This window comes from Galendromus occidentalis, unplaced genomic scaffold, assembly GCF_000255335.2.
Source record: "Galendromus occidentalis unplaced genomic scaffold, Mocc_1.1 scf7180000077231, whole genome shotgun sequence".
NCBI classification, from domain to species: domain Eukaryota; kingdom Metazoa; phylum Arthropoda; class Arachnida; order Mesostigmata; family Phytoseiidae; genus Galendromus; species Galendromus occidentalis.
The window spans coordinates 72,735-90,109 of NW_003805219.1; the positions used below are offsets into that span (position 1 = coordinate 72,735).

The 17,375-nt window shown below is 52.1% G+C and overlaps 2 protein-coding genes across 3 annotated transcripts; one reads left to right on the forward strand and one right to left on the reverse strand.

Moving 5' to 3' along the window:
- Nucleotides 1-9,009: 9,009 nt before the first annotated feature.
- On the reverse strand, nt 9,010-12,353 carry RpL17 (ribosomal protein L17). Of its 2 annotated transcripts, none has more exons than XM_003741917.1 (4): nt 12,335-12,353; nt 11,939-11,986; nt 11,660-11,804; nt 9,010-9,422 (listed from the first exon to the last, which is right to left on the reverse strand). In XM_003741917.1, the coding sequence occupies exons 2-4, from the start codon at nt 11,976-11,978 to the stop codon at nt 9,050-9,052; spliced, it is 558 nt and encodes a 185-aa protein (XP_003741965.1). In that variant the 5' UTR covers nt 11,979-11,986; nt 12,335-12,353; the 3' UTR covers nt 9,010-9,049. The 2 variants fall into 2 exon arrangements, with proteins under 2 accessions (XP_003741965.1, XP_003741966.1); XM_003741918.2 differs by having other exon boundaries at nt 12,308-12,346.
- Nucleotides 12,354-13,350: 997 nt separating this feature from the next.
- On the forward strand, nt 13,351-17,306 carry metro (membrane palmitoylated protein 7-like protein metro). Its single transcript, XM_003741936.2, has 8 exons — nt 13,351-13,554; nt 14,643-14,815; nt 14,921-15,391; nt 15,504-15,715; nt 15,832-15,934; nt 16,056-16,400; nt 16,487-16,830; nt 16,948-17,306. The coding sequence occupies exons 2-8, from the start codon at nt 14,719-14,721 to the stop codon at nt 17,128-17,130; spliced, it is 1,755 nt and encodes a 584-aa protein (XP_003741984.1). The 5' UTR covers nt 13,351-13,554; nt 14,643-14,718; the 3' UTR covers nt 17,131-17,306.
- Nucleotides 17,307-17,375: the final 69 nt, after the last annotated feature.

Consider the following 17,375-nt stretch of genomic DNA (forward strand, 5'->3'; position numbering starts at 1 on the left):
TATTCGCTTCCTCCCCCACGGGGGATAGCCTCAAACATCGAAGCTCGTGGTTGTATCGAGGTCTTCCCCCAGTCGTGGTCCCAGCGGATGGCGGTGAATTTCAGAGTCGAAATGTCTTTAAGCGCTCCGCGTAAGCATGCCTCCACGGGTCTCAGGAAAATTGGATCTGTCCGGAAATTATTTCCGAGTCGTTCAGATCGGCTCTGAGAGGGTCCCAAGGTCGCATCGGACCAAGGAAAAGCTCCAACGTTCGAAAAATTCGAATCTGGGCGATAACGGAATTATCCTAAAACAAACTCTACAAGTATTCTGCTTCACAGTTTGGTTTCGGGTCTACTTCGGGATACTCGAATCGGTCATATCTCGAACCGAGGTTTGGAAGGAGCAATATGAGACGTTTTTTACTCCGAATGAAACATTATCCCTCGACTTAACGATGTCCTGACGGCCTCTAGGATTTCTCGACGGAAAGCTTGAGATATCTCCGGAGGGAAGCCCAGGCCACAGCGAATCGTAACGATGTTTCACGTTTTCATTCCGAGGCAGCGAACATCCTCGGCTGAAGTATTCGACCCCATTCTCCCATAGATTGTGGCCTCGGAGCGGAAATCCATTTACTCCGCATCTCGTGGGCCTGTTCGGACCTCGAGCGATGGTGGAGCTCGCATATGCATTTTCTGGGGAAGAGCCCCTATCGATCTGATCTCGGGGAAACGGGATATCTCTCGGGTTATGGAGTCGCAGACAGTTTCTCCTATTGTCTCGACCTTCACCGGAGGCTCACTGAGAGTACACGATTCTCCCTGACGGAGCTTCACACCATAATATCTCCTGTGAGGAACACTGGAAATATTTTTCCGACGCCACACAGAGAATGGAAGCTCTCTCTATATTTCTCTTTTTTGGGAGTCGTGAGATCATTCGAGTTTAATTGAATCTCGAGAGAGCTAGCGCCATTGGTAGAAGAGAGAAACAATTTCCCGACGCGATCGAGCGACGACGTCGCAGACGCCTAATGTTGTGGCCGTGGTCGACAGGGAAAAACCACTTCTGCTGTTTCACTTTCGATCGCCGGCCGCTCTCTTCGTCGTCGGAGTGCTCTCCGAGAAAACAATCCCAAGTAGAACGTTTCGACGGCGAACGACTCCTTACGGGAGTGATGGATGAATGGATTGAGGTCCAATATATAAATACATCGAGTTCTGTGGTCTCCCGTGGCGGCTCCTTCGTGAGAACCTCCGACCCGAGAAGACACGGCCTGCTGACAACGACCGCTGACATTCATCGGAATGTTCGAGCGAGGCTGGACCCGATTTTCGTGGAGCCGTTCAAGTCTTCGCCGGCTCTCCACAGCTCGTATTGTTGATTCCTGTCACTTCGACAGTGATAGAAGCTTGCTCAGAAATGTCGGTAGCGATTTGCCAGGGAGCTGTCAAAAGCTCTTGCTTCCGTTTTGACCGTGATATCGTGCGATATCAGGGGAGGTCGAAAGCGCATTAAGTTTCCCCAGGTATGGACTCTCTCAGTTTCGCGGCAGAGAGCCCCGATTCCGAAAAAGCTGTTAGAGTCGACCGACCTCATTGATCGCCGTTGCCGAAGAAGCCCCGAAGATGCGAGAATCGCTCTGTGCGCGTGTCAAGCTTCAAAAACGCTCTCTTTGATGGCAATGAATCTTGCGGAGGGGGAATGCGAGCGATATCGTCATGCGATGAATAAAAGTTTGTGGTTAGAATTCAATTTAGATTCCACGCGCGGCATAGCCCGATGTTCGTGGTGGCTCTCCGAAATGTAGTTTCATTCTCTCATGCCAAGCTGTCGGAAGGTCTCACGGTTAGAATGTCAACGGTGGAAGTCTTAGAGAATGAACGGTGATATTCCGGCGCCGAGAACAACTTTGTTCCCCGTGCTGGACTCATCCATCAGCACGACGAAATATATGACGCCGAGGATTCGGCCTCGGTACTCCCGTGTCGGGCTCCGATTCTGAATGAGGCGAGCGAAGCCGGACAGGCGGAGAGCAATCCTTCAGCGCGGCCCTTCCCGTTTCCCCTGTTTTCCCAGAAAGTCTCGCGTGCGGCGTGTGCCTCCTGAGGGTCGTTGTCGTAGAATGACGTTTGCCAGAAGCTAGAAGTGAATGTGAATTTTTTGTTTTCTGAGAATCAACGCCATTCATTTCAGAGATCAGTGGGGAGGGGCCAGGCCAGAGATTGATTACCTTTCCTTTCAGAGTACCACGGTGCGATCCCTAGAAGCTCCCGCAGACTTGCGTACGGTCTGTGGACGATTTCTACGCTCCGTGCTCGCTTGGGAAGCGACGAAGCTTTCTGCGACGAGGGAGCGTCTGTTGTCGTTCCCTCCACCTGAGGGGAGAGCATTCGCAAGGTCGCGGAGAAGCGCGACACTCGGCTTCGGAGAAGAGTGCTTCCGACGAAGAATTTCAAGAGAGGCAGGCATAACATTTTCGAGAATACAAAACAATCTAACACACGTCCGGGAGACTGACGGGACACTTGCAGCACAGCATGCGATCCCTACGTAGACCAGTCCGCCTTTCAGCATTCGAGCGATGACATGAAAAGCCTCGAGATATTTTCCAAGCATGTCCAAATAAACAATGGCCTTAATGCACCCATCTCCCCACGGGTTTCTATGGCGCACGGCGGGGGAGCGGTCGCATCTCGACTGCTCCAAATGCGAAGATTCTCGATGAGGGGCTCATAGAAAATGCCTACGAACACCTCCCGGAGCTCAGCTACTGCAGAATACTGCACTCGCCTCCGGCCTCAAATGCGGGACGCCACCTCGCACAAAGAATCGACACCAGGTCAATTTTGAGGCTCGACTTGAATTGTCCGAGCCGCAAACGCTCGTCAAGCCGCATCCCGCGACCGAGCGCGGCGAAAAAAAGTAGATTCGACAAGCGGGCATTATGTCCGAGCGATATACAATGAAACGTGCGACCGGCAGCTATCGCAGCGGGATCAACCTTCTAAGGCCGATTCAGCGGGTCGGCCGCTTAAGCGGATCTGCATCCTCCAAGCCCGATTATATGTATTTTTACTGTTTTATATGTATATTTTTTTTCCGCGATGCCAAACTTCCGAATCTCGGGTATCAACAGAAGGGGTTGGACTCTCGAAGCTTCCGACCAGCGTCGGTTGCTTTTCCGAGACCTAGGAGGCGCGAAATATTATCGAAGGTTATCGATTACGAAACGATACAGAATCGATTCGGCTTCGATCGACTCGAGCGGGAGACTCACACCCGAGCAAAACCCAGAGACTTGCTCTCGGATATTTCGAGAGGTAGCCAATGAATTGAATGATTGGTGAGTCGCGATTTCTCGTCTCAAGGCGTCCGAATGAATGATCCCTCGTTCCATGACCACCGATCCTCCGGAGCTTGTCGGGTCTTCCGGCGATTAAGAACATCGGGATACAAGTATTGGGTAAAAGATCAGCCGCACATCCTCGGGCCCTCCAAGTTCCAACGGAACTGCGGATCATGGGCCGCTCATCCTACTGGCAATGCAAAAGAATAAAGTCGGATGAAGAATAAATGCCTTCGATTGCGCATTAACCAGCCAATCCGACACGAATGAAGATCCGAATCCGATGCGGGTAGAACATATTTCGAGCCCGAACCCGAGCCGTGGAGTGGAGGGTGTACGGCAACAATTTTTCAAAACGCGACGTAATGATTGATCAGTCCCCTCCGAGCCACGCATTCGGACAGACGTCGCACGGGCACTCCCAGGGAAGGTTCAATATCCTGAACCCTAATTATGATCAAGCTACAGACATCGGTGACTTCGGAAGCTTTTGCAGGTATACACGAGCTTTGAACTCGCATATACGTCAGTCGTATCCTTTTTCGGACTGTGTCATAACCTATCCGATGCATTCAAAACAGATGCGAATCCGGAGCCGACTGGCATAGGTATGAATAGCTCGCACGACCCCCGTAGTGAGGGGAACGCGAGAGCGTCTTGCACCGCGAAAAGGGTTCATTGAAACCACCGTGGCCTCTGGGAGATCCCTCGAGGGCCGAGAGCAAAGGCTCAGGCAAAGGGGTGAGATATTCAAGCGGTCTCTATTTCTCAATGCCATGGCGACTTGCTCCGACCGTTAATGAATGCTCATGTCTGGTCATACCCAGTCTTGCCCTGGCCGAAAGCGCACCCCAAGTGCGCCCGAATCGCAGTCCAGAAACCCGAGAGTGCACGTATGGGCTCATCTGACTCGCAGCTCCTGGAGCTGACCTACTCTGCCGAGGAAAGAAAGTTCGATGGCGGGATTGATGGACAATCGTGATTTGATGCAGAATAGAATCAACTGTCGCGCCGTCGACGCATGTTTTGATGTCAATGCTCCATTTTTGTAGAGTCATCCCCGGTCATCACGAAAATTCATTACTCTTCTGAGCCTCACAACCCAGAATCCCTCCGGGGGATTCCCGCGTCTTGGTATAAAGGGAAATGCAGACTTCGCTGCGCTGAAGTTCCCAGCGCCGTCTGTGGTCCGCTGTTGACCGATCGGTTTGCTTCAGATACCCAGACGAGATCTGGATTGATAATAATCACCTCGAGGAAGACGGTCATGGAATGCCGGGAGCGTGAACCCCCGAGGGCGCGCTTCGCAAAAGTAGCGACATTGTGCGAAGCTAAAACAACCGAGTCATCTATGAATGCGAGACCCTTCGAAAGCGCCCTATCAGGTACAGAGACTCACTTGTTGGATACATTTCCGCCATCCAGATTGCTGTCTAGATACCCATACGATTAATTATTCAACATCGAAAGCTCACTCCGCGAAAGAAGACGCGTGAACGGATGAAATCAGGGTGTGCTTCACAATGCAACTGGATTCTCCTTCTCTCGGTCTTCCATCAGCTTCGACTAGATTGACTGTGCATAAATACCGACAGGGCGAGCGGAGCAGCTGATGCAGGAGTAATGCAAGAGATACCGAGACAGGCGATCGCGAGATCCAACGACGAGAGTTCTCCTAGGCTTTCGTAGGTCAAACATGGTTCTCGCAAAAGAGGGATTCGGACTATTCAAATAGGTACTCGAGGCCCGCTTTCGAAGAACTTGATCATATCGAGGAAACCTCGGACTCTGAAAGAAATGGCCTGTATGACTCTCCTTCGATGGGATTCTTGTGATTGGGATCTCCCCACTACGGCGAAAGCCGGACTCCCCGGGCTCGCACGGATTGGTTCCAGAACCTGGACCCTGGCATCCTCCTACAGTGACCCTCGCAGTTCCTCCGGACAGAGAGAACGGGCGAATTATAGATTCAGCAACACGATGAATTTTCTCCACCGTCGCCAGAACCCTTCGAGCTCCCCTCGCGGGTAGTCCTGTGCTCCAAATACTTTCGCATAAGCCCTCAATCATTCTCCACGGTTTGCCGATGGCCGAAAATACAGCCCCAGCTCACTTATCCAAATATTAATCCGAAGATCATGCATCGACGTAGGATTCGGTCGTTTCGTTTGCGTCCCCCAGAATTCGGTCAGCTGATCAGATGGTGTATACTGTGTTATCCTCCGCAGTTGGCGTCATGAATATGCATGCTCATGGCCTTGGGCCATCCGATAGAGGGCCTACATGGATGTTCATTGATACTTACTCGACTCCCGTTCCTTTCCGTTGAGGATCCTTCCCAGCGAGGCTCCCCAATTCCTGGCTGAGTCGATTGAATTCATGATCAGTCTCGAGCTCTTTCGGAATTCCGAAGGAATGAAGAGCCCAGAGTGATGAGGAGAACCGAACGCTGCCGAATGCTCTTCAAAAACGGAATGTCCTCCGCTCGCAGAGACAAAGCCGCCTCGCTCCTCGAGTGACGTTTCGCAGTGCTTCGTCGGAAAATTACAGCTTTACAGGAACATCGAGTCGCCTCATTCACTTTTGAAAAAAAACGTCCTGCGACATTTCATTCTCTGTGCTTTTGAGGACCGTTTCAAACGAAAAAAAGCAATCGGAAGGAAAAGCGATAATCATTCGGGCTCGCTCTCGCCGGGACGTTTCCTGAATTTCCGCGAGCGCAAAGCCTTCGATCGACGCTCCCAAATGGAAGGACTCAACTTGAAACTTCTGTCAGACCCCCGGAGTCTCGACACTCATTTCAAAGTTCTCATCTCATATCAACTCCTGATCTCTCTCTCCGGAACCCGTCTGTCACGCATCAACATCAGTGAATCTGAAAGAAGGGGAGCGGTTGAAGAAGTCTGACAAGCGATAGGACTAGGAGTAGGAGCAATCGGATTCCAGACTCATGATCCAGGCTATCGATGATTTCATCGCACAATGACTACGTCCTTGGGCGAAAGAATTCCGGAAATACTGAGTAAGGAGATTTTCGCTCTTGCGATATCGCGGCGAGTACATGAGTTCGACGCTTCGGAAGCCGTGGAAGTGCTCTCAAATTCCTCAGCGATGGTGAGAGGTCCCGTGCGCCATAATCGCGCCCCAGTCCGAGCTCAGGGAGGAATATTCCCTGTTACCCTCTGATTAGTGCTGAAAAAATCGCTCCCTCAGAGGATCGGTAATCGATTTTCCTTCGCAATGCATCGAGTAACAGCCCTCGAGATGCCTACCAGTTTCTCGCATAATCTCTCTCGCTCGAATCGATCATAAAAGTGAAAATTTCGAGTCTGACTGTTCTGCCGGCGTCGGAGATTATCTTTTTTAGCCGTCATCTCCAATCAGCCCCGCATTGTGTCTTCTTTTTCCTGTTGTTGTCGTCCCCGGTCGGGGAGCTACGCTGTCAGGCAGGTCACGACCCGACGACTGTGAGCAGCAGCACCTACATCCCTAAGTATTCCCTGAGGGGAGCTTGACATCTGGCGATTTCAAAAGCTGGAAATCTCTCGGAGGCAGATGAAGCAGACAGCCGTCACCTCCATCAGCGAGAATCGCACTGGAGTCCCAACGGCATTGATTTAAGCGAAGACGCGTACAGGCGGTATGATTTTTCTCTGGTGAGGGGTCGCTCGACGACATGAGAAAAAAATTACAGGTGTCGTTCACATCGCCAGTTAATCGCTCTATTTGCTGAATGCAGGTCATTAGAGTTGCACAGGAGTTTGTATCGAGCAGCCTTAGGGCTGCAGTTTTCCTCACGAATCGTAGATGCGCTTCAGCGGTCGACCCCTTCGTCCTTGATGGTAGGCGGTTGACGCGACGCGAAGTGAAGTTCCACTCTCAGCGCTCGCTCTGAGTTCAATATATTCCTGTCATGTTCGAACCCTGGGATGCTGAACGTCGTCACACTTCGATTGACTCGGGATGAGGAGCTCTACGATGATGATAACGGCTAAGGCTGGGAATCATCCACGGCGTTCTTCCCGAAGATTCACGGCAATTTTCACCCCCCATTGACTTCCTATGGAGGATCGCCTGAAAATACCGTGAACATTCACGGCTTTTGGTGCGATCGCGCCAACTTCCCAGCCCTAATCATGGCTCTGCGCGCCACATCGCTATGATAACGATGATTCTAGAGAAGACTGAGAACCGCCCGCACCGGAACATTCGAAGTGCCTGGCAACCCGATGGCTGCGAGGATTGAGGTTCGCCTCTTTGATGGGACGTGGCGACATGGTCAGAGGAGCGGCTGTCCTCCCAGTCCGTCTATGACGGGCTGCCGGTGGATTCATCGAACCAATATTGTCGCGTCGGTTCCCGAAAGTGACGGTGGACTTCCGTCGCTCCCATTGATGGATGGAGTCGCGGCGTGATACGAAGGCCGTCCCGCCTAGGCTTCCCTTTTGACACATTCCGGATACTGTACTAGCCGACTAGCTCATTTTCTGGCCGAAAACGAAACTCGTGGGTTCCGGACTCTGAGGGAGCATCATTCCATCAGTCGAGACTCGAGCCTTCGAGCTCGCCTGATTGTTCTCCATGCAATCTTGGTGTCTCGATCCACTTGCATTGGACATTTTGCAGTTCACATCATCATTCACGATGGAGCCGTTCGATGAAGGTAGCGGAAAATATGCACTCGAGTTTCAGAGTTGCATCCCGGGTAATGCTAATGCTCCGTTAAAATCTGTACCCGGACAGGGCTTAAACCATGCGCGAAGGAACCGGCCTCCCGGCTCTATTCTATTCGGGTCCATAGAACTGCGGAATCATAACGAGAGCAACGACAGTAGACGGAAGCTTGGTGGCATCTACGCTCTTGGTCTGGTGTCGGAGAAAGGGTGTCAGGCCAAATCGCGACTTCTCTCGCGGGAGGTAGACCTCGGGACTAATCTGCGACGAGCTCCATCCCCTCGGCGCTACCCCTGCTAATTACTTCCCACAACCATTCATACGAGACGCGCCACGACGCTTTGACAGGATACGGACGAAAATGCGGGTATCTTGAGTTTCCTATGGTCGACGGCAAGCAAATCAAGGCTGAACATGGAACTCTCGAGGTGAAACCGTGATTTTCTCCTGTCTTTCGCTTCAAAAACATCGACAGGCTGAAATAATGAGCTTTCGGGACCCACGCGATTTTACTGAATCGAGCAGCTTACTCTTCTCCATTGAAGCAGCAGAACGATCGGCCTATCGTATCGATTTGAATCGATTGCCATGGCCAAAGACACGATGTCGAAAGTCCACCGTCCGAGCGAACACTCAATTCAACGGACGAGTTTCTCTGGTCGAGTTCGGCTCTCAGATATGAACCCCTTTCCACATGGAGTCCGACCGAAATTCGCTCGTCGTCCGGAGCGGGGGAGCAATGATTCGAGTCCTTCGAGACAAGGATGCTAAGGAGTCGTCATGGATCGGGAGGGCGCCCGAAGAGAGCTCGACCCTTATGCTGTGTATTCGAAAATATTCTGCATCATTGGGGAATAATAATTATAAATTATAATTATCAATGAGAACTAAAGAGACACGCGTAGCCATGAGGAGTCAATGCTTCTACATGTGTTTGAATGGTCGAGGAGCATATAGATTCCTTAAATCCCGCATGATTCGTAGAAGAAAAAAAACATTATCGATCCGCTTAGATCAACAATTTATTCATTGCCCGATCTATGCTTATTCTCGGTTCATCATTCTTGCCCGGGCGAGCTTCTTTTTCGACAGCTTCTTCTTCTCCTCCTCGGCGGGAGCACTGGGTTTGTTGACGACGTTCTCCTTCTCAGTGAGAATCAGCTGCACATGGCAGGGCGAGCTCATGTAGGCATTGATCCTACCGTGCGCACGGTAGGTTCTCCTACGAGTTTTCGGAGCGCGACTGACGTGGATGTGATCGACGACGAGACGATCGACATCGAGCTCCTTCTCACGCGCGTTGTTTTTGGCGTGCTTCAGGAGGTGGAGAAGATGCTCAGCGCTCTTTTTCGGCCATCTACCCTGCGATGTCTTCCACGCCTTGCATTGAGCGTGGCGTCCGACTCCGCCGTTGAACCTGCAACATCGGATCAGACCTGATTTTAATTCCAGATTCTCTTCTACGAACTTCTTTCCTGATCACCTCTGTAAGTCTTCTTAGTCATGCGGGGCAACTTCTTCTGTCGAGGCGGATTCGGAAAGTCGGCAGGTCAATCAGTGTTCGAGCCTCCGCGACGGTCGTCGAGTCGGCGACCGAAATTTGCGGGATGAAGACTCATCATCCCGAATCAGGCGGAAATATTCCGCCGATTGAGGGGCGCCAAGAATTTCGAATCTTCCCGTTCCGCGAATGTCTCCTCGCCCTCTCCCGTCCGAGATTGAAAAATATGAGCGACGCATATGCATGAGGCAAATCGATTTCGCAATCTAAACATCAACGCGGAGACCTGTTCGGTGCGTCAAAGCGTCCCGCCTCGTCTTCTTCCAGAGAACAAGCGGTGAGTCAGAGAGCGTCACACTCCAATGGCCGTACGACTCGTCCAACTCGAACTGATGGCTCCTCTTTCTCGTCCACCGCATCGTCCTGATGCGGGATACACCGAGCGGACAAATGCCCTTGAAGCCCTTTTCGACATGTTGCTTGCTTCCGCTTCTCGTCATACAGCAGGCAAGCGACATCTCTGGCGGGCAGCAGTTACGGCCACAGGAAGCGCATCCTCGAAGATTCTATTCGGAGTTCGACGGACGCGAGGACGGAAAAGCAACGAAGTCGTCGAAACAGTAGCACGGCATGAGTGCGATCGAACGCTGAGTTGGCCCATGACAGACCCATCTCCGCTCGACGGAGATGGGTCTGTCATGTCTGTCAGTTCCGCGCCCGACGACGGTCCACTCATGTGTTCCCCATTCGCAACCCGGCGCTGCAGCGGCCAGCCGCCATTGTTTAATTAGACTCTGTCGGCCGTCCACTCTCCACGCTGTTGTTGGACAACCATTGAACGTGTTCCGATTCACTTCGGCGCCGGATAGACGGTCGCTGGATTGTTCCCCCGGAAAACAGGGGGATAGACGACGGAGAAAAGGAGTAAATCGACGCATCGTCGATGAGGAGGGAGTCTTCCATTCGGAGCGGGTAACGGTGAATAGTAGGCCAAACCCAACTCGTGGAGAGCCAGCCGCCTTTCCAGCGTCACCGGTTATACGACAAATGAGGCATTATTACACCTTTCCCGAGAGATACCAGCAGCCTCTGCATCGTTTCCCATCTTATAAGCTGCCATTAGCGGCGAGGTTATCCCCGCCCATTGCAGGTCTCCTCCGCGTACTCAGTCAGACAAGCAGCAGCAGCAGCAGCAGCAGAAACTCTTTCTGCTGATCCGGAGACATCGCGAGCATCCTCCGCGGCCAGGAAAGTTCGGCTGTCCTATCGTTACGGCAAAGATTGAGGTCGAATATGTAGGAGTCTCTTCTGCGCGCTCAAGGAGAAATTGCGGGAAGGCTGCGACGTATGACTCGCGCGTCGCGATCCCCTCCGACACTCCCTCTGATACGTTTTGATTTAATGCGGTACATGGAGCAGCCTCCTATTTGCATAAGTTATAATGAGGTGAAGCGTCGATGCCTCGATATAGGCGTGATTATTGGGCGATCCGGAGAGCTCGTGAGCTCCCGACGGAACCGAAAGATTCGCCTCGCCTCGCCTCACTATCCCGATGGCGATTCAGGTTGCGGAGTCCACCTGTTTCTGCTATAGAATACTCCATGTACTCGCCGACCACGGAATCTCCGCAAAGCTGCTCTCGTAGATAGCTTCCGTACAGAATTCAATGCTCGATGAGCGAGCTGAATATAGTGGACATTGACGGATGCACGTAAGTCGCAGGGGTCTTCCCGAATTCAGCAACGCTCGGTCTCGTTCACAAGCTTACGGTCATCGTCCGCAGATCGCGCGGCGTACTCAGTCGGTCGGGCTCGGCGAATGTCAACGATGTCGAAAGCTCGAGAGAACGCCGATCAAAGGAATAACATATGTGGACGGTCTTCGGACCAAGATCGAGTCGACCTGGTAGAGCACATGAGGAGGCCGATTATCTTCTTCCGAGAGTCCCGAATCGGGCTCTGAATTCCGGATGCAGGGATGAAATCCCAAAGTTCTGCAGCTGCTCTGATTTCTCCGCGTGCGGGGGAATTCTTCGCCGCTTGCACCCCACCATGGATTCTAGTCCCCGGTGGCGGTATCCGACGCGGTCGTAATCAGAAGGACCTGGACAAACTTCATCGAGCACAGAGAAAGAGAGAGAGAGATGCACACACCTGACGAAAGGAACGATTTCCTTCTTCTCGATCACGTTCTCGAGGAATTTCTTCGCACGCCTGAGCGGCATTCCCTTGATGGCACGGGCTGCCTCACGAGTGTTTTTGAAGTGAACGCGGAGGTTGCTTCCTCGTGATTTGGCGGCTTCGGGGTAAGAGTCAGAATTTAGGGAGGAGAGCTAATATGTTTCAATGATTATTCCTTCTCGAACCAGCCCTCCCGACGGAGATGGGGTAGTTCCGGAGACTGAGAACATATCGAACTGCCGAGGAACTTACACTTGGCCGGGTTGTCGGGCTCGGTTTGGTAGCGTCCCATGATGAGACCTGAAAAACATCGGGAGCCAAAATGAGCAAGACATGCGGAGAACCGATAGGAGCCTCTAGAGCCGTTAGAGCAACGATCCGGTCGTGGGAAAACTATTCTCGACGCTCCGCCAGTCCCCGTTTTCAATTGTCGCCTTCGCGACCACGTTGTCAGTCGGGCTGCCGCCGCAGCGCTTCAACGTGCACCGATGATACACTCGAAAACTTATGCCGTGGCGAATAGCACAGTCGCCGACTATCCGTGAACCAAGGAACCGATTGGAGCGGGGCCGCTTACACCAACGACAACGGATTGGAAACGTGAAATAATGAGATATTAACCAAAGTTTCAGATCACCATATACACACCGATGCAGCTCCGAGGAAAAAGAAATCGAAACCGGATGAAGCCGACGACATGGCTCCCTGAGCGGGCGGGCGGTTGAGCCTCTGTTTATGGCGCCGAATTTCAAAAACGAAATGGGGGCTGCGCCGTCCGTTCGCGGTGAGTATCCGTGGAGTTTTCCTGATTTATCGAGAATCGAGAGAATTCTCTCGAATCAGAAATTCGCATCCCCCTCCTATATGCGGCTCGATGAGGAACTTCGGAAAATATTGGGGAACGAAGCATGGGGGGGGGGAATGACTGGTGGCTTCTCGCTTGAGCCAGGTGTTCGGCTCCGCCTTGCTCAGAGCTCTCCCCGCTCTAGAAACCGAGTTGATTTCGACTAGCTTCTGTGACAGAATAGCCGGATCCCCGCTCCCGAACCCGGATGCCAGCTGAAAGGGCTAAATAAATGCGGCTGGACTTTTTTCCGGGACCTCCGCTTCAGTAGACGGGAGGTCGAAGCTTCTCCATGTCGGAGAATCGGGTAATGTATGCAAGGGTTCTCTCACTTGATTGTCTCGGGGGAATTTTAGAAAAATCTTCCTCCGAAAAATTCGCCGAGATGAGGTCCCGAGCTCATCAACGGAGCCCAGGAAGTTCTCCAGTTGTGCGAACGAGCCGAACGAATCTCCGGGTCAGTCAGAGTCCTCAGTCCCAACGGATCACGATCATCGATACTCGGGATGGTCAGGGAAATCGACCTTCAATTCACTCGGACTCCGGATTACTTCTCAGTGACATACGGGATAGGATAGTAAACGTCTTCTTGGGCCCCAGTAGGATAAAGAGAAATTGATATCGAGGAGACTACCATCGAGACGGGTCCATCATCGTCTTTTATGATACTCGGAACCTTCTTCCCCCGGTTTCCCGAGTCTTTTTTTTCCGTCGACATAACTCTATGGTAGAGTCTGCTGGGTCCTGGCAGCGCAGGGGGTCGAGCGGCTGATGTGCGACCCTCGCCCTGTTCCCCCGGCTCGACCTCTCGCTCCTCCGCGCAGTCCTGTACTTCACAACATTCGCTCAATGATCCGAACATTGACGAATAGCACCGGTGTTCTATCTGTGTCGCTCCTTTGAAAAGCCTGCAGCTCGCTTCACTCCGCCTCGATTCGGGACATCCGAAGCGACATGGCTTGATCGAATCATTTCAAGGGCTGGAAAATTGTCCAGTGTCCATGGTCAGCTGATTCTTACTATGGTAAGCGAACTCGACATTCTCATACTCATTCACCGCATAGGAATTGATGGGAGGACCGGTACCATGAACATTCCATCCAGCCCCTTGAATAGAGCGCGGAAAGCAATTTTCGCGATGCTTGAGCATGTCGCGCGAATCTGGGTCAAGGGATTGGCAGACTGATGGAAGTTTCGAACTGCAACTCTCTCTCGTTCCGAGAACCCAGAGGACCGGTAATTTTCAGGGACTATTATTTTTGCGTACCTGTTCCCTTTTCTGAGCTCAATTTGTTGAGCCTGAAGCTCATCCAGCAAAGCTCGAGGGAGAACCCGAAAGAAAATACATTTCGATCGGAGGAGCTTGTTTTCCTGCCCTGGCTGGCACACGGAACTAATTCGAGAAAACGATTCTTTCCGAGAGCAAGCGCGCGGGATATGAGCTGGGGAGCCGCACAAACATGACACTAGGGTGAGGATCTGTTTTCTCAAAAATAGGGAGATCGCTTCACTGAGCTCCGTCGAAATCGAGTATGCCCCGTGTCACCGGTGAGTGTGTTGAGCTGCCCAGAAGGCAAATGAGCGCCAAGAAAGGGACAGAGAGCGGGCAGGTAGATAGGGAGGCGGTCGGGCGGGCGAGTACTCTGTCGTCTTTGGGTCACAGGGCATCGTCCCTAAGATTCGACGACTCTCGCGTCTGTGAGCGCGGACCTCTCCCGACAAACGAGCCACCTCTGGCCCGGAAGAGTTAGGCCATAAATGCATAACGGCCAAAGTATTGCGCCCCGAGCCTTCTCGAAACAGTGATCTGGTTTCGGGTAGAGCTTCTCATGACGGTGGAAGTGTATCGATATCATTCAAGCAAATCAGAAAATGCTTCTGACCCCCAAGTGTGGGGACGCTGTGAACACGAGCCCTCTTCGGGCTGATACCCTGTGAGATGACGAAAGAAGCGCTGATGGAATATTGTTGTTTTTGCCAATCGAAAAGCTGTTGCCACAGGTAGGAGGGCTGCGCTCCGGGGGAGATCGAGCACCGGGAGATAATTTTCGCTCTACAGATCTCCAAGATGTCTCGGTGAAGAATGCCAAAATCGCTTTGTTCTGTCTTAAGGTCCCCCTTATTGAATCGAGCGGTGTGGCATGAAGTCGGATGGTCGAATTCGAACGCAAAAGTTCCAATCGAAGAGATGGCTATCGAGCACCTCATCGATCGCCACAAGAAGAAAGAAGACGATGAAACGACCGAACTTCCGGATAAGACCTGGAAGATCATCCTCAGTCTAGGTGAGCTATTCTAGAGAATTTTTCCCTAAGAAAAAACACGATGGGAAACCTCTGTGCTCAAATCGAGTCCCTCCCAAGTTCTGATCCGAGTCCATCTCTCCACAGAGGAAGAATGCAACCTCCTGCGGCAGGTTGCGAACATTTCGACCCCTCCTGAAGATGAAGCCGTCCTCCTGGATCCGAAGCTTAATGCTTTATTCTCGATCCAAAAACGATTCAGCAAGCTCGACCCCGAGGACCAGGAACCTCGGAGCAGACACGCCATCAAGAAAGCCGAAGAAGTTAAGGATTTCATTGGAGCGTACCAGGCGTATCACGACGATGATGCAGCACAACTATTCGCCATTCTCAACAAAGCCCACGTCAAGGGTCTCCTCGAGGCCCACGACAGCATCGCGCGGCGAGATTTCGAGCCTCCGCTACCCCCAAATGAGATCGACTTCGATGAAGAAGTTGTGAAGGTTGTGCAAATTGTTAAGGGTCCAGAGCCGCTCGGCATCACCGTCAAATACGACCCTTTGAACGGTGCGCTTCGAGTGCATAGAGTTCTCCAAGGAGGAGCTGCGGATCGCAGTGGTGAGTAGGCGAGTTGAGTCCCTAGCGACTCGCGGACATTCTCAATCTCCTGCCGTGGGGTCATCCGCTCGGCGATAGCGGATCCCCAGCTAAGCCGAATCTTCCAATGCAGGTTTGATCCAGCCCGACGATGAAATCATTGAAATCAACGGTATCGACGTTGAAGGCAGGACTCCTGCGCAAATCGATGAAGTCTTCGAGCTGGTGAAGAGCAGTCCCAACTGTGTTGTGAAACTTTTACCCGGTGGCGGTCTGCCACCTGTTCGCGCAAGCCACGTGAATCCGCTGCACCTTAGATGTCTTTTCGACTACGATCCTTTCCGGGTGAGTAGCGATGACACGCGTCGCCATGGGAAACTATCGAGCACATCAGCTCGTCTGGATCCGATTCGCAGACCTTGAGCGTAACGGCCCGAATTCTAACGCTCGAGTTCCCACAGGACGCTCAAAACGATTGTCCAGACGCCGGCTTGGCGTTCCGTAAGGGGGATATCCTCCACGTGATCGCCCAGGACGACATGTATTGGTGGCAAGCTCGGATAGGTGTGATGGATTTCGTAATTTTTCATCGTCATGGACGACATGACTGATTGACAAAATATCGTGGCGCCGTCACAACTTCGCTGTGCAATTCGACTAATGCTCTGGAGTATTCCGGTTGCAGGCGATGAGGATACGGTACGAGTGGGTTTGATTCCTACGCCGCTTCGCCAAGAGAGGAGATTCGCGTGTCAGAGGGAGCTCACAGTTCAGGAACGCAGCGGCATCCTGAAGTCGCCAATCCTGAGTCGAGTTCGGAAAGTGAAGAAAACCATGTACAGACTAGACGAGAGCGACTCCTTCGATCACGACCACATTGCGACATACGAGGAAGTTTCGCTGCTCATGTCTTCGCAGCTGACTTTCATGAGACCTCTCATATTGATCGGTCCACCCGGAGTAGGCCGGAATGAACTGAAGAGACGCATGATAGCTACGAATCCCAACTTGTTCAGAACGACGGTACCTCGTGAGTTTCGTAATGATTCGGCATGGCTCTCGAAAGCGGTCTTAGGTGTCATGTATGAAGTTTAAGGTGAAAGATTTCTTCCCCAGACACGACCCGACCGCAGCGCATATACGAGGTGAACGGGAGGGACTATCATTTTATTTCAAGGCAGAGAATGGAATGGGAAATCCGTAAGGGTCGATTCATCGAGCACGGCGAGTTTGAAGGAAACATCTACGGAACATCGATCGAGAGCGTGAAGGCACTCATGTCCAGCGGTTATACAGCGGTTTTGACCCCTCATCCCCATGCGTTGAAGATGCTACGTACATCTGACGTGAAGCCTCACGTGGTTTTCATCAAACCGCCGCCCTTCGAAATTTTCAAGGAGACGCGACAGAAAAACCATGCGCGTTCGGCCTTCGATCCAGACAAGAACCGAAATTTCACGGTAAGAACGAAAGCCTCGATCAACACGTACGGAGAGTCCAATGCTCCCCTCGTTCCTGCTCCCCGACTCCCATCCGCTCCGACTCACGTCGACGCTAATCTCCTTTGTTCTTTTCAGGACGACGAGCTGAGGGACATCATTTTCTTGTCTCATAAATTGGAGTACTTATACGGACAGTATTTCGACGACGTGATCGTCAACGAGGACTTGGACAACTCATTCTTGACTTTGCTTTCTATCTGGCATTCGGTACAAACACAACCAAAGTGGGTCCCGATCAGTTGGAGCCAACTTATGTGACCAAAGAGATTCATACTGTGATCAGAGTTGACACACCGCCCGAACCTCTCAGTGGGTTCTACTTGCGTCCAGTCGAGTACCTTCATAGTAGCCAAGTAGCGCGTTTCGACAACTTTCAGGGGCCAGTTGAGATTTTTGAGAATTGAGGAAGTCGCACTGTCGTCAGTGTGGATTGCATTTCGAGCCGTATTGACGTTTTACCACGTATCGGAGTGCGGGAGGCGGCGGGCTTGTTCGAGCACAGC

Excerpts from the sequence above, each read along its gene's own strand:
- RpL17 (XM_003741917.1), bottom strand. The coding sequence starts at position 11,978 with ATGGGACGCTACCAAACCGAGCCCGACAACCCGGCCAAGT. Across the intron at positions 11,805-11,938 it reads GCCCGACAACCCGGCCAAGT|CCGCCAAATCACGAGGAAGC; the intron begins GTAAGTTCCTCG and ends CTTACCCCGAAG. Across the intron at positions 9,423-11,659 it reads GAAATCGTTCCTTTCGTCAG|GTTCAACGGCGGAGTCGGAC; the intron begins GTGTGTGCATCT and ends CCGATGTTGCAG.
- metro (XM_003741936.2), top strand. The coding sequence starts at position 14,719 with ATGGCTATCGAGCACCTCATCGATCGCCACAAGAAGAAAGAAGACGAT. Across the intron at positions 14,816-14,920 it reads GAAGATCATCCTCAGTCTAG|AGGAAGAATGCAACCTCCTG; the intron begins GTGAGCTATTCT and ends ATCTCTCCACAG. Across the intron at positions 15,392-15,503 it reads AGGAGCTGCGGATCGCAGTG|GTTTGATCCAGCCCGACGAT; the intron begins GTGAGTAGGCGA and ends CTTCCAATGCAG.